This window comes from Mastomys coucha, unplaced genomic scaffold (genome assembly GCF_008632895.1).
Source record: "Mastomys coucha isolate ucsf_1 unplaced genomic scaffold, UCSF_Mcou_1 pScaffold15, whole genome shotgun sequence".
Taxonomy (NCBI): Eukaryota; Metazoa; Chordata; class Mammalia; order Rodentia; family Muridae; genus Mastomys; species Mastomys coucha.
Genome location: NW_022196897.1, coordinates 150,775,294 through 150,791,065, shown reverse-complemented (window position 1 = coordinate 150,791,065; position 15,772 = coordinate 150,775,294). Strand labels below are relative to the sequence as shown.

At 50.4% G+C, this 15,772-nt stretch overlaps 2 protein-coding genes across 2 annotated transcripts; one reads left to right on the top strand and one right to left on the bottom strand.

Moving 5' to 3' along the window:
• The first annotated feature begins 6,025 nt into the window (after positions 1-6,025).
• On the top strand, positions 6,026-8,673 carry Tnnc2 (troponin C2, fast skeletal type). The gene is made up of 6 exons (XM_031373765.1): positions 6,026-6,141; positions 7,541-7,592; positions 7,682-7,825; positions 7,923-8,037; positions 8,180-8,316; positions 8,496-8,673. Exons 1-6 carry the CDS (start codon positions 6,139-6,141, stop codon positions 8,525-8,527), a joined length of 483 nt encoding a protein of 160 aa, XP_031229625.1. The 5' UTR covers positions 6,026-6,138; the 3' UTR covers positions 8,528-8,673.
• Positions 8,674-12,295: 3,622 nt separating this feature from the next.
• Ube2c (ubiquitin conjugating enzyme E2 C) lies at positions 12,296-14,850 on the bottom strand. Its single transcript, XM_031373764.1, has 6 exons — positions 14,661-14,850; positions 14,331-14,358; positions 13,693-13,779; positions 12,959-13,163; positions 12,796-12,855; positions 12,296-12,525 (listed from the first exon to the last, which is right to left on the bottom strand). Exons 1-6 carry the CDS (start codon positions 14,759-14,761, stop codon positions 12,467-12,469), a joined length of 540 nt encoding a protein of 179 aa, XP_031229624.1. The 5' UTR covers positions 14,762-14,850; the 3' UTR covers positions 12,296-12,466.
• Between the last annotated feature and the right edge of the window lie 922 nt (positions 14,851-15,772).

Here is a 15,772-nt window from a genome sequence, read left to right as displayed (position 1 = left end):
ACTTGACAATGTAATTTCACGGCATTTGGGAGCTCGGCTCTCTCTTGAGAAGCTTGAAATCCGGCCTCGCCCAGCCTAGGTTTTCTCATATGAAACAAGAATACTAATACTCATACTAAATTTTCAAGCTCTTGTAAGAACCCCAGTCCAATGCCTGAGTGACCGTAGGCCTTCCCAGTTTCGTTTGAACCTCACCTGGGGGAAGTAGTCACACAGGAAATCCAGTGAAGCTGTTACTTGTCCAAGGTTGCACAGTTTGTCAGAGATTTCTAGTGTGGAGCTCTTGAGCCGATTAATTTCCCCACGCGTGCGGGATCGGTTGGGTAATCCCATAACGCTCTTGCAGTTTATCTTTTACTGCAGGGTAGCAGAAGTCAGGGAAAATGATGGCTGCTCCCTGTCCCAAGGCTTACACGTCAGACCTAGCAGGCAGATTTGGCTAGTTAGACAATAAAACAAACAATCTCAAAGGCCAGGCGTGATGTTACTGTGGCTCATGCCATTAATCCTAGCCCTGGCACTCGGGAGGCAGAGGTAGAAGGATCATTGTGAGTTCAAGGCCAGCCTGGTCTACGTGTTGAGTTCCAGGACTAAATAAAGACCCTGACTCAAAATCTCAGACAGTATCTCCTACCCCTTCCAGGACACGGGAGAGGGATGGAGGATATATTCTTGAATGGGAAGGACCTTCCTGGCCTTTAGAATAGAAAGGTCTCAGTTTTTAGGACTCATGGTGTCCTATTGTATTTCACACGCTGTCACATGCCAATCTCAGAGGATGAAGTTACAGTAGTGGTTCATTTTTAATATGAAGAAACTAAGTAAGGCCGGGACTGGAAAGATGGCCTAGTGGTTGACGGCGTGTACTGTTTTTGTAGAGGACTAGAACTCCCGTTTTCAGCACCCACACTGGCAGTTATAGAGGCCAGTAACTTCAGGGGATCCCTCGCCCTCTTCTGGCCTCCAAGGGTAACTGCATGCATGTACACAAAACCCAAACCCAAACACACACATACACAGAATTAAAAAATAAGTCTTAGAAAAAAGCCAGGCGTAGTGGTGCAACCTGAACTATATAATGAAGGTCTGTTTCCAGAGAGAGAGAAAGAGAGAGACAGAGAGAGAAAGAGAGACAGAGAGAGACAGAGACAGAGAGAGACAGAGACAGAGATAGACAGAGACAGACAGAGAGAAAGAGAGAGACAGAGACAGAGAGACAGACAGAAACAGAGACAGAGAGACAGACAGAGAGACAGAGAATTCAAAAGCAGCCTGGTCTACATAGTGAGTTCTAGGTCAACCATGGTCACATAGTGAAACCTGAGAGAAAAGGGGAGATGGTCCCATGTGGCAGAAAGTTGAAGCTCTGACTAATCCCCAGTTGCTTACAGGCAGACTGTGAGGACAAAAGAAAACACCATACATTTTTGTACTATTGACTGACTATTAACTTTTCCTTTGGTATATACCATGCATGTTTGGGTGCACAGCTGAGGGTGACCCAGGTATGATCATGCACACCTGTAATTCTAGCACTTGGGAGTCTTTGGCAGAAGGGTCATGAGTTCAAGACCTACTTCAAAACAGCAAGTAAACAGACAGGAAGAAATGAAGGGGGAAAGAGCTGTGTTCCTAGCATTATGGCTAGAAATCTGGTCAGTCTGGTCAGGCAGCATGGCCAGCATGCCTACAGTTGAGGCGCTTGGAAGGCTGAAGCAAGAGGATTGCAAGTTAGAGGGCAACCTGAACTATGTAGTGAAGGTCTGTTTCAAAAGAAAGAGAGAGACAGAGACAGAGAGACAGGGAGAGAGAGAGAGAGAGACACACACAGAGAGAGAGAGAGAGAGGTAGCCTCCAGGAAGCCTGACAGCCACAGAATTGTTAGGATAGTTCCAAGGTTCCAGATAGTGGAGGGAGAGAACCAGCTCCTGCAGGTTGTCCTCTGACTGCCACAGGTGCACTGTGGTGTGTGTGTGTGTGTGTGTGTGTGTGGTATGTGTGTATCTGTGTGGTGTATATGTGTGTGTGTGGTGTGAATGTGTGTGTGTTGTGTGTATGTGTGTGGTATGTGTGTGTATGTGTGTGTGGTATGTGTGGTGTATGTGTGTGTATGTGTATGTGTGTGGTGCACTGTGGTGTATGTGTGTGTATGTGTATGTGTATGTGTATGTGTGTGGTGTGTGTGTATGTGTGTGTGGTGTGTGTGTATGGTATATGTGGTGTATGTGTGTGTATGTGTATGTGTGTGGTGCACTGTGGTATATGTGTATGTGTATGTGTGTGTTGTGTGTATGTGTGTGGTATGTGTATATGTGTATATGTGTATATGTGTGTGTATATGTGTATATGTGTATATGTGTGTGTATGTGTATTGTGTGGTGTGTGTGTATAGGTATGTGTGTGTGTGGTGTGTGTGTGTGGTGTGTGTGTGTGGTGTGTGTGTGTGGTGTGTATGTGTGTGTGTGTATGTGTGTGGTGTGTGTGTATGTGTGTGTGGTGTGTATGTGTATGTGTGTGTGTGTGTGGTGTATGTGTGTGTGTGTAGTGTGTGTGTGGTGTATGTGTGTGTGTGTGTGTGGTGTGTATGTGTGTGGTGTGTGTGTGTATGTGTGTGTGTGGTGTGTGTGTGTGTGTGTGTGGTATGTATATGTGTGTGGTGTAGTGTACCCATGTGTATGCACAGAGCTCAAATATCACCTGGAGCTCATTTGTTTAGCAGTGAGCACCATGGATCTATTAAGCCCCCATCCCTGCCCAGCCACGCCTCCCACTGCTGGGTTTATGGTTCCATATGACTAACGAGAATCTGAATCCGAGTCACCATGCTTATGTGGTCGGCTGGTACTCTACAGAGAAAGCCATCCCCATCACCTTCTTCCTCTTTCTTCTAAGATGTATCCAAGACTGGCATCGCACTCCTTATGTAGCTGAAGGTGGCCTTAAATTCCCCATCTTCTTACCTCCTTCTTCCAGCTACCACACTGGGTTGTTGGTTTGTTTGCTTGTTTATATTATGATTGTGTGACTGTGGGCTCACATGTGACATGGTGCAAGTGTGAACGTCAGAGGACAGCTCTTGGAAGCACTTCCCCTCCCTGAACCACATAGCTGGGGTATATGAGAAGGGATACAGGAGGAGGAGATCTGGAAGATGAGGAAGTGGACAGGGAGCATTAGGAACAAAGTCCTGCTGTTCCTAAAGGGTGGTGTTTGGGGCAGTATTTAAGTGGGACCAGAGCAGAGCAGCATGTAAGACGAGAAGAGAGGTTGAAATGAAAATAGGAGCAGTTTGGCTACATTTAGGGCCTTGGTTCTTATTTGTTTCACCAAATAAACACAGGAACAAGTGGGGGAGGGGTGCTGCTAAGGCTTGTCTCCCCTTTGCTGCACAGACAAGTGATCCTAGTGTGCATTGTCTGAGCCGGACTCCCCTGAGTGTTGTTCGTGCCTTGATCTTCTGCCTGTCAGGGGGAGGCCTTATTTAGCTTGGCCTGGCTCCTCTGAGCTTTCTTGGGAATGTCTATATATAGGGGAAGAGTGCAGCCCAGTTGCCACTGTCCATCTGCCTTCCTTGGACTCTTCCTTGGATGGTCTGGACCATCCCCTGGCCCTAGACTTAGCTTTCTCCATTTTCTTTCTGTTGGTTTAGCAACTGTCCATGAGCCTTGCCTACCTCACTGCTTAGCCTGGACTCTGTGGGTTCTCAGGGCACGTTCCCTTTGGACTCTCTCTACTCTCCACTTTCAGTCTACTGAGGATCAGCTGAACTCTAGGAAGGGGGAGCTATCCCCTTTCATATTTTCATAACTATATATGTATTTATGAATACTTCATATATAAGCTCACATCCAAATCCCAGGGGTTTCACACTAGAAATACAAACTGAAGTAACTACATTGCTGGATGAATTTTTTGCTCATAGAAACAAAGCCTGGTGTGCTGGGGATGTAGCTCAGAGGGTAGACTGCTTGCCTACCGTGCACAAAGCCCTGCTTTCAACTCTCAACATCAGATAAAATCAGGCATGATGATGTGGGTGTGAAATCCCAGCATCTGGGAGATAGAGGCAAGAGGCTCAGGAAGTTCAAGGTGAGTTTGAGGATAGCTGAGTTACATGAGATCCTGCCCCCCCCAAAAAAAAATAATAAAAGAAGGAAAAATAAAGAAAAACAAAAGAAGCCTGAGGTTTTTTTGTTTGTTTGTTTGTTTGTTTGTTTGGTTTTTTTGAGGCAGGGTTTCTCTGTGTAGCTCTGGCTGTCCTGGAACTCACTCTGTAGACCAGGCTGGCCTCGAACTCAGAAATCCGCCTGCCTCTGCCTCCCAAGTGCTGGGATTAAAGGCATGCACCACCACCGTCCAGCAGAAGCCTGCGTTTTTAATCGTCTAAGGCACAGCAAACAGGCCACTCACCTAACTCCATAATTCCAGGTAGATAATGTCTAGGACAGAAAACGCTTGCTGTCTTTATTATTTAGAGAACCCAATGTTCTCACAAAAAAGTGGGCTGTAGCCGGGCAGTGGTGGCGCACGCCTTTAACCCCAGCACTTGGGAGGCAGAGGCAGGCGGATTTCTGAGTTCAAGGCCAGCTTGGTCTACAGAGTGAGTTCCAGGACAGCCAGGGCTACACAGAGAAACCCTGTCTTGAAAATTCAAAAAAGAAAAAAAAAAGTGGGCTCTAAACTTTGCCTTTTCCCTGGATGAGCAGCTTCCTCCAGTGTTCATTTCTCCTCACAATATGAGCCGCACTCTCTTTACCCTGAACACTTCTAGGTGGGTCCCTAGAGTCATGCTTGTCCTAATTTTTTCACAACCAAGGTTAAAGGATAAGAATTGCCAAGGCTGCGAGGCTCAGTGCTTAAGTACACTGGCTGCTCTTCCAGAAGACCTTGGTTCAATTCCTAGCACCCACGTGGTGGCTCCCAACAGTGGGATCCGGTGCCTTCTTCTGGCCTCTTTGGGCGCTAGGCTTGCACTTGGTACACAGACATGCATGCAGATGAAACACCCCTACACATTAAGAAAAAAGAATTGCCAGGGCTAGGGGGCAGCTCAGCGGGTAGAGTACTGTATAGTTGAGGCTGGCATTCCCACCCAGCACTATAATCCAGCATGCCTATAGTCTCCATGACTTGGGAGACTAAAGCAAGAGGATCACTTGGACCCAAGAGTTCGAGAGTGGCTCAGTTGACAGGGAAGACTCTTTTGCAAGATAAATCAAATCAAAGGGCTTAAAGGGCTTGGCGATATATGCCTTTAAATCCTGGGGGCTCTGGAGGTGGGAGTAGGGGGGATTAGGACCTCAAGGTTAATGTCAGCTACATAAGGAGTTCAAGGCCAGTCTGCAATATATGAGATCTGCCCTCCAAAGTGGGGGAAAAGAATTCCTCTATGGATTGTGTGACTTATCCTGCAGTCAGGTGGGGATTACAATAGTTACCTCCCCACAGGATGAATAGTAGATGAGATCACAGAGTCAAGATGCTCAGCATAGTGTGGGCACAGATTGTGGGAGTTCAATACATGGTGTCACTAGCTCAAAACTATGTATCACCTCCCCTTCTTGGGCCAAACACCAGCCCTAGGCGCCCAGCACAAGCTAGGCGACTTAGTCGTCTGGGCTCACGGTTGACATTTCTATCTTGGAGGAAGGTGTGCCTTGAGGGTCCTCACCATCCACACACATTCAGGTGGCTCAGAGGGAAAACAGAGTCTTGAATGAATTTTGGACGTCAAGCCCGGGCTCTCCCCATTCTACTGTGCTCTCCTTCTGAACATCCTCCCCCATTTTGGAACAAGTGTGCTGGGGGTGGGGGAAGGAGCTCCCTAAGACAGTAGAGCAGGGCGGGGCTCTCCTCCTAAGAATCCAGGAGAACGTCAGAGACTGCCACCTGCTCCGAAGCTTAAATTTCCCTGCAGAGGGCCTTGGCTAAATTAGGTAATGGGCTAGGACTCTGGGAGGGGAGGGGCTTGCTGCCCCCTGCATCTGATTGGTCAGGGTATCCAGTTCTGGGGGGAAGGGAGGAGGGAAGAGAGGATGCCCCTACAAATCCTGGGTGCTAGAAAGATCTGGGGCACCTTTGGGTGGTGGAGTGCGGAGGAGACGATCCACAGCAGAGGAGTCCCCGTCGCCAGCAACCATGGTAAGGACAAGAAGGGACTTCACACTTTTGTTCACAGGTTGCTTCTGGGCCTCTTTCAGTCCTAGACCTGTGTGTTCTGTGGGCCTGAAGGTGGATGATAAAGGCTGCGGGAACCCAAGTTCTGTGGAGACATCCTGGGAAGGCCGTGGCTTCTCTTGGGTGGGGAGGGCTGGTCAGGATAGTCAGGGAATTGATCCTCAAGGTTTATGACTTCCTGGCCAACTTCAGGCTTGGGATGGTACTATTGTGCTGCCAGAGCTGTGTGGAAAGGTCTTAGCCTGTCTGCTTCCTAGGAGAGATGGAGATCATGAGGGCAAAAAAGTCCCGCAGCATGGCAGACTCAGAGTAGGCTCCATAGGCTCCGTAGGCACAGCCAAGCCTGTGGCAACCCAAGAAGGAAGGCTTCCTCTAGGAATCCTGCGGATGATGGTTAGGAGGGTGGGTGATAGGCCAGAGTTAGAGACCCTGACCCTCCACAGAGGGGCTCTGACCTGGAGCTGCCACTTTCTTCTGAGTACCCTTCTATTTCACTTGAAGAAGTAATTAGACTCCAGAGACCAGCTGCCATTGCCCATGCCCAACTAAAAATAGCCTATCCTCCTGGATCAGGCCAAGGGATGGAGGAGGGAAGGAGGAACTAGGCCAGCTGGCTGGAGAATGTCTTGGGACTTGTCACCCCTTCCTCACCATCTCAAGTCCAAAGCCTACATGGCCTGGCTTGGATGTGACCTGGAGAAATTCACAGAAACCTTACTTTCATGGTCACACATAGAGTTCCAGGCCAACCCAAGCTACATAGCAAGACTATCTAAATACCAAAATCAGAACGTTGAAACAGAACAATGGTTTCTTACTTTCACACCAAGGCAAGGCCCTATCACATTTGACAGTGAGAGTGGTGTTGACCCTGATGGCCCAGTGGGAAGTCTTGCCTCCGAGAACTGTCTGAGGCAAAGCTGCTCACCTCTTGTGGTCTCAGCCTCTGAACACTTGGCAGATGTTCTAAGACTTTGCATTCTGTTAGTTCAGGAGAAATATTTCTTGACCAATTGGTCAAGTCTCAGGCAGCATTAGGAGACAGGGAAACTAGAAAAATCACCCTTGAATGGTGCTAACACATTCAAGCTCTCTCTCACCCTGATTTCATATTATCCCTGCAAAGTCATACAGTGACTTGCAAAAGGTCACTGCTGGGATGGGGGTTCCGAAGATAAATGGGATACTGTGGGCATCACCTGTGTCCCCTCTGCACTGCGGATGGGTGCCAAGGGATATCTGGGAGGTGCTGCTGGTTCTGGAGGGCCCAGGGGGCACTTCCTAACACAAGAGAGGACTGGGGAGGCTGAAGCTGGGGTGAGAGTCTGCCCTTCCACACTCTGATTCTCTCTGTTTTCTACAGACGGACCAACAGGCTGAGGCCAGGTCCTACCTCAGCGAAGAGATGATCGCTGGTGAGTGAGAGTGGGCCGTTGGGAGAGATGAGGTGTGAGGCTGACAATCCAACTGGCCTGACGCATTGCTCCTCCTTTCCCCCTGCTAGAGTTCAAGGCTGCCTTTGACATGTTTGATGCTGATGGTGGTGGGGACATCAGCGTTAAAGAGCTGGGCACCGTGATGAGGATGCTAGGGCAGACACCCACCAAAGAGGAACTGGATGCTATCATCGAAGAGGTGGACGAGGATGGTGAGTTGGGCCCCTCCAGGGCAGGGGACGGGCAGGAGAGGCTCAGCGCACCCTGGGCTGAGCGGCCCCCACCCACCAACCCGGCTTCTCCTTGCAGGCAGCGGTACCATCGACTTTGAGGAGTTCTTGGTCATGATGGTGCGCCAGATGAAAGAGGATGCAAAGGGGAAGAGCGAAGAGGAACTGGCTGAGTGTTTCCGCATCTTTGACAGGTGCGTGGGCGGGGGTGGGGTGGGAGGAGGCTTCTGGGATCCTGGCCCTGGGAGCAGATGGAGCCTGCAGGCCTAAAGCAAAGGAGCAGGCTGGCTGGGGTCAGGTTGACCGTGTGTCCTGCTCCGTCCCTCCTTCCCAAAGGAACGCAGACGGCTACATCGATGCCGAGGAGCTGGCTGAGATTTTCCGGGCTTCTGGGGAGCATGTGACAGATGAGGAGATCGAATCTCTGATGAAGGATGGTGATAAAAACAACGACGGCCGCATTGACTTCGACGGTGAGGGCCAGCTAGTGCTCTTGGCTTTGTGTGGGGGGCAGGGAATAGGCTAAATCTCTTCCCACTCTATTGCGGGCCCATACGATGCTCCCACAGCTTAGTGCAATTTACCCATTAACAATTAGGCACCCCCGTGCCCTGATCGGTCCGCCTGACCTCGTCCCTCTTCTTCTCCACAGAATTTCTGAAGATGATGGAGGGCGTTCAGTAAGGAGCCGGCCTTTGTTCATGTCCATCCAGATTGCAGGTCCCCTGTGCGTGGGCAACCCCACCTTTGCCTTCCCTGCCCCACCAGGGGAAGGCTGCTCCTTTGGGCTCTGTGGCTGGAAGGAATAAAAGCTGACAATGTAAAGCTGACCTGACCGACTGATTGAGGGCAAGGGATCTTAGGGATTGCCTGGCTGGGTATGAAAAGAAGGAGGGGTCACACGAGCCAGAAGCTTGTTCAGCAGAGTGCTGGGCGGAGCTCCCAGGTTCGCAGCGGGCTACCAGCAGCTGGCGTTGGCATTGGGCATCTGGGCAAATGGCCCGCACTTGTGCCTGGCACTGGAAGAGGGAGGTCGCAGGATGAGGCTGTCAAGCAAAGGCACCTGGGACGGATAGAGTGAGGGTGCGCGGAAGCCGGAACCAGGGAAGAGGCAATGGTTTTCCTTTTCCACACCATTTCTGGAACCTCTTGGATCTCGGGAGTGGTACATTCACCCTCTGCAGGCCGCCCTGCTGAGGAGGAAGAGTTGTCCACCCATCCCGGATGGATACACTTTACACACAAGTAAGATGTAGCGTTCCAGGCGCAAAACTGGCAATCATTCTTGCCCCAGTCCCCCACCTCCCCCTTCAGCCCCCTTCCATTGAGCTCCTGAGGGCCAAGGGAAATGGCCTAGCTAAAATGAAACTCTATCCCGAGGCAGGGTGGAGTTTTTCCTCACTCCTGGAAGTCTTTCCCCTTATGAACCTGGCCGATTCGTGTCCTCCTTAAATGAGTATAGTACTTTAGGTGCAGAGTCAGGTTGTTTGGATTTGAATCCTCATTGCCTATGACAAATTCAACCTCTCTCCACCCTAGTTTCCACATCTGTAAAACAAAGGTATCGAATATTTAGTGGGGGACAGGAGTTCAAGGGGACCTGTGTGTAAAGTGCTTAGCACTGCCACATGGCAACTGTCATTTAATAAATGCAGGCACTTGCTTGACTCTCTCTGGAGACAGAACAGAGGAAGGAATGCTAGGCAAATGCTCTGCCACTGAGTCACATTTCTTTTTTTTCTTTTTTCTTTTTTTCTTTTTTCTTTTTCTTTCTTTAAAGACAGGACCACTTTATGCAGCCCTGGCTACTCTGGAATTCACTATGTAGACCAGGCTGGCCTCAACCTCACCAACCTCTGTCTCCTGAGTGCTGGGATTAACGTTGTGCGCCATTACGCCCAGCCTGCCATCATTCTTTTTTTTTTTGTTTGTTTGTTTTTTGGTTTTTCGAGACAGGGTTTCTCTGTGTAGTCCTGGCTGTCCTGGAACTCACTCTGTAGACCAGGTTTGGCCTTGAACTCAGAAATCCACCTACCTCTGCTTCCCAAGTGCTGGGATTAAAGGCGTGTGCCACCACCGCCCAGCTTGCCTGGTTCTTGAAAACAGGTAACATCTCCTCTGCTCTAAACTACAGCCAAGAGCCCCTTTCTAGCCCTCTCATGCCACAGCTGTGCCCAGGGATTTTTTTAGCCTCGGTTACCTTCAAGGTGAACCTTAAGCAGCTGCCCCTGCCCCTTCCCCACTGCAGTCCTGGGGCAGTAATAGGCATTTTGCCCCCTGAACTCTTCCAGCCACCTAAGCATTTTGATATGGCTGCAAACCCTGAGGCTGCAAGCTACTGGGCAGCCTCTACTTTGCCCTGGAGTGCTTGCACCCCAGAAACACCCTACTTTCTTCCCACTGCAGTGCTCTACAGCATCTGAGACTGAGTCCCCACACATCTTTTTACTTTTATTTAAGAGAAGGTCTCAGGCTGGAGAGATGGCTCAGTAGTTAAGAGCACTGACTGCTCTCCCAGAGGTCCTGAATTCAATTCCCAGCAACTACATGGTGGCTCACAACCATCCGTAATAGAATCTGATGCTCTCTTCTGGTGTGTCTGAAGACAGCAACAGTGTATTCATATACATAAAATAAATAATTTTTTTTTGTTTTGTTTTTTTGTTTTTCGGGACAGAGTTTCTCTGTGTAGCCCTGGCTGTCCTGGAACTCACTCTGTAGACCAGGCTGGCCTCGAACTCAGAAATCCTCCTACCTCTGCCTCCCGAGTGCTGGGATTAAAGGAGTGCGCCACCACCGCCCGGCTCCTTATTTGGCTTTTAACTAGTTACAACTCTGCATCTTTGGATCTGGGTGGGTCAGTTGACCACACAGAGGACTAAGCACAATCGTCAAGGACCACATGTTACAGCCTTCCAAGGCAGACACAAACACAACCACTTGAGTATTTACGTGGATTTAGTGCCAGTTTCTGAGCACTCCTGTTCTTATCAGTTCTGGCTGGCTCCTGTGTTACTTCAAGGACCACGCCTTTTTCCTGTGCTAGAATTACATACAGGCTTGGGCCACCCTCTTGAACCTAGACCTCTGAGATGGAGCCTTGATAATATAATACTAAGGATCTACGTAGACCAGGCTGGCCTTGGACTCTAACTGTCCACCTGTGTCTGCTTCCAAGTGCTGGATTATGTGAGTCACTACCAGCACCTGCCTCACGTTCCCTTCCTCAGATAGGGTGAAGCTCAGGCTGTCCCCAACTATGACTTCAAAGATGAACTTGAACTCTCTGCCTGTACCTCCTGGAGTGCGGGGATGGCAGGCATACCCTAGGTTAGTGTGGCACTGGGGACTGAACATGGGGTCTCATAGATGACAGGCAAGAACTCCTCCAACTAACGCACGGCCTTTGCTGAATAACACGCATGTTAACTAGACCACAGCAAAAGTGACCTGGGGCTCACCAGAAACACAGCTCTCCTGCTACCCCTCCTAGCAGAGCTGCATTTTAACAAGATCCCAAGTGGGTTTGTCCACATTCAGATGGATTATAAAGCTCTATGCCCAAGAGAAAACTATGAACACCACTAATTTCTCAACTCAAAAAAAATTTTTTTTCACTCATGGCTGCAGGAGCTAACAGTAGTTAAGAGGGGCTGCCCAGAGCATTCCAGACAGGCCAGGCCCTCTGCCTCCCCCCTCCCTCTTCCCACAGGGCTGCATAACCAGTTGCTTTAAGAGCTGACAACTTGGGCAGGGCCCATAATACCTTGTGGAGATGAAATTACACACCCGGGTCTAGAGCTCAATCTTTCTATCTTCCAGAGAGAGCATAGACCTGCTCCAGGGCAACCTGAGTCGGGTCCCCCCCTCCCCAATCCCCCAGATCTCTTAACATGTAAGGAAGTGGGTGCCTGGCACTTCTCTCCTGCAGGTCCTTGAGTTTTGGGTCTGGTTTAGTCTCCTCTGTATCCCAACTAGAACTGTTCCTGATGGTCACATGCATTCCTAGCACATGCTCAGAAGTGGACATGATTTTTGCTGCTGGGATTGAATCTGATACCTCACTCGATTAAACAGGGTCTCTGCCAGGGAGCTATACCTCCAGGCAAATACACACTATGTGACAGCCACTCGAGAGGTGAAGAGATACACACAGAGTGATAAAGACGCAAGGTCACTACTTTGTTTTTGTTTTTTTGAGACAGGGTTTCTCTGTGTAGCCCTGGCTATCCTGGAACTCACTCTGTAGACCTCAAACTCAGAAGTCCACCTGCCTCTGCCTCCAAGTGCTGGGATTAAAGGCATGTGCCACCACAAGGTCACTTCTTAGTGATCCCACTGTCTTATCAGCTGCTTCCAACCAACCCAGTAGACGATGGGCCAGAGCCCAGATTTAAACTGCCTCCCATCCTCCCACCCATCCTCTGGCTGAGGGGAACTTTGAGGCAGCAATTCATACAAAAACAATCAACGTGTATTTATTTAATATACATTGTAAGGGTTCAAGCAGACTTAATTTAAAAAAACAAACAAAACAAAGATACAACATAGCTTAGAAATCAAGGAGAAAGGACAGACAGTCTAAGAAAAAAGACAACACAAAAGAGAGGCGGGCAGCTTGCATCAGGGCTCTTGGCTGGAGACCTGCTTTGAATAGGTTTCTTGCAGGTACTTCTTAAATGCTAGAAGAGAACATGCAGGGTTCCAGTGAGTGATGGATAGGGTGGAGGGCCATTCTCCCCATCCAGCAGATACCCGTGTTGCCATCTGGCTGGCTCCGATAGGCGGGTTTCCAGAGTTTAGGAAAGGAGTAAGAGATATATTCTATTCACAGACCCCTGCATCTATGTGAGTATGGAAGCAGCAGCAGGGCGGATGTGGGAGAAGCCAACCCAGCCCCCAGGGGCCCCTGAACATTGGCAAGGATCATTCTGAGCTGGACAAAGTCCTACCTGTGGGGTTTTTCCAGAGCTCTGCAGCATGTGTGTTCAAAGGGCTATCAATGTTGGGTTCTGTGGATAGGGTCAGAACAGTCAGAAGGACAGAGGCCCATTCAGAGGATCCCTGGCCGACGCCCAGGGTGTGTAGGAATGGGGTGGGGGTCTCAGAAGTTACCTCCTAGCAGGCTCTGGATAGAGAGCAAGATGGTCCTCACATCATACAGTGCAGACCACTTATCCTTGAGGATGTCCAGGCAGATGTTGCCCTGGGTGTCCACGTTGGGGTGGTAGCACGGCGTGAGGAACTTCACTGTGGGCGCATTGTAAGGGTAGCCACTGGGGAACTCTAAGGAGAGTTTATACCTCAGGTCTTCATATACCTGACATGTGGGCAGAGAAGGGCAGAGTAAGTCCCCTGTTCACCCTGTGCACCGCCCCACCCCATTCTGGCAGCCCCACATTCCATCCAAGCCCCAAATAAGGGCCATGCAGGTAGGAACGTATGAGTGTGTCTGCATCTGACTAGCAAGCTATATGTTAACTTGGCCAATGGTGCTTTCTTCCTGTGACGTCGGTGACCTTCTGGTCCAAAGATTGTGATCTGGCATCCTGAGGGATACCAGAGTGGTCTGACTAGTATCTCAATTGCTAAAGTGAGAACTTAGACCCAATTTCTGACTTAACACCAGATGTGCAGTAATTGGAAGCTGTTGGTGTCCTCCCACAAGCCAAGGTCCCCCACCCTACTACTTTATCGTGGCACTGCTCGAAGAGTCCTCTCACACTGAAAGAACATGGCCGCGGGGCTCAGAGCCTGGGTCCAGGTCCAGGGGACTGAAGCCCACCTAGCACTTGGAGTTCACTTCCTCAGCAAAGTTCCCCACACTTAGCAAAGTGCTGCCCACTTACAGTGCCGGCTGCTCCGTGGATGGTCCCTACCCATTTGAACAGGTTGTCCGATTCAGGGAAGGCGGAAATTCCTTTGTCACCAGACATCTGAGGAAGGAAACAACACCCAACTGCTGGATTCCGGCATCCACTTTCAGGGGCAGCAAAAGGGATCACTGGGTGAGAGCCTGCCCTGCCCGCATCATACTCTGCCTCTGAATAAAGCGGCTAGAGCCAAATCACAGGCTGACGAGCAGGCTAGGAGGGAGGGAAGCAGGAAGCACCTCCCGTGCTTCCAAACTTTTCCTCCAAAATCTGATTTTCACCAGGAATTTAAGCGTCACTAAAACATGTAGATTGCTACTTAGGGGTAATGTAGCAAAGGACCACCAGGAGAGAATTCTAAGGATCAGCAATTCCAAGAAGGGTGGGGATGAGCAAGGTTAGAGCCGGGGCCAAAAAAGTAGGGATGAGCCTAGATAAGCCTGACTTGATAGACAGCTGCCGTGCTCAAGTGAGGGTTGGCGTTCAAAGGGCTTCCCATAAGGGAGTGAATTACACCCGTATTAGCAGGTAGCCTGACACAGTAAAGGTTACTGATAATTGGGTGGGGGGTGGGGAGGCAGGCCAATTGATCTTAGGAACACACAGTCACTCACCATGAGGGTCATCAGCTCCTGCTGTAGCCTGTAAAGAGAAGTCGGGGTTACTCGGGGGCATGGCTACTGTGGAGGTGATACACCATTTCCCACACGACTATCCTAAAGAGTTGTCATGGAGGAGGCCTTGCCCCTTCTTCAAAGGCAGGTTCGGCTCGGGCGCTCATCATCTACAGGAGGACCCAGGTGAGCCTTTGGCGCATGTTAACCCCAGCGTTCGCAGGGCAACCTATGAGAGCTGCCTGGCAGCGCCGTCAGCCTTCCATTTCCTGCGTTCCTGGTACCCCTTCATGTGTCCCAAGGCCCCGGGGTGGCCTCCGCACCACTCACCGCTTGCCCACAGGGCCCCGGGCGGCGCCCCCGCAGGACTCGGCTCCTTTTCGAACGGCGGCAACGCTGGCAGCAGCTGGGTCGCGGTTTTGCGAGGCCATCCCAGAGATGCTGGCACCGAGACAGGAGTGTGGAGACGAAAGGGCAACTGCGGGGCTGCGGGCCGCCGCCCGCGTTTGAATTGCAACCCTCGCGCTACGCTAGCCAATCAGAGGTTCGCTTAGGTTTGATCCAGCCAATGGGACGCCCCGGAGCTCTCTGCCTCTGCGCAACTGCTAGGTCACCCAGTAACGCGCCTCGATTGGACGGCGGGGCGTACCTCGGATAGCCAATTGGTGAAGAAAGCTGCCATTAACTAACGAATCGGTGGCGGATTGGTGGCCTTTGGACGACGCGACCATTAAAGGGTCAAAGGAACGGAGCACGTGTATCCGCCGCCCCTCCCCCACCGCGTCTCTCTGGAACCCCGACTCCTGTCGCTGGTCTGTAATTTGGCTGTGCAGCCAGGTATGAACTTGATTTCTTGACCTTCCTTGCTTTCACTTCCAAGTGTAGAGATTTCACGAATGAGTGCCCCACACACCCGGCAGTGGTTGGATCTCCGTCCCAATCCGCTGGTCTGTCCAGGCACACGCCCAGCAAGCAGCACATCCTCTGGACTAGGGAGAACTTGACAGTGTTATTCTCCAAGCCGGAAGCCTTTTCTCCTCACCCTATTAAAATGTTAATTACTTTTTTGGGTTCCCCAAGAACTTAACTAGGAAGGCGCCTGCTGACAGCAGACTCCCTCTTTACTAGTAAACGTGGGCTCAGGTGGTGCAGGCCTGTAATCCCTTGGAAGGTGGAGACAGATGGGTTGAAGGTTATCTATAGGTTCAGATTGGGCTATATGAGAATATAGACACCTTAAAGACAAACAGAGCCGGGCGGTGGTGGCACACGCCTTTGATCCCAGCACTTGGGAGGGAGGCAGAGGCAGGCGGATTTCTGAGTTCGAGGCCAGCCTGGTCTACAGAGTGAGTTCCAGGACAGCCAGGGCTACACAGAGAAACCCTGTCTCGAAAAACCAAAAAAGAAAACAAAAACAAAAACAAAAAAAACCAAAAAAACAA

Coding starts and splice junctions, on each gene's coding strand:
- Ube2c (XM_031373764.1), bottom strand. CDS start 14,761: ATGGCCTCGCAAAACCGCGACCCAGCTGCTGCCAGCGTTGCCGCCGTT. Junction 12,856..12,958: donor TATCCAGAGCCTGCTAGGAG/GTAACTTCTGAG, acceptor CCCTATCCACAG/AACCCAACATTGATAGCCCT. Junction 12,526..12,795: donor GCTCTGGAAAAACCCCACAG/GTAGGACTTTGT, acceptor GTTCTCTTCTAG/CATTTAAGAAGTACCTGCAA.
- Tnnc2 (XM_031373765.1), top strand. Junction 7,593..7,681: donor CAGCGAAGAGATGATCGCTG/GTGAGTGAGAGT, acceptor TCCCCCTGCTAG/AGTTCAAGGCTGCCTTTGAC. Junction 8,317..8,495: donor CGGCCGCATTGACTTCGACG/GTGAGGGCCAGC, acceptor TCTTCTCCACAG/AATTTCTGAAGATGATGGAG.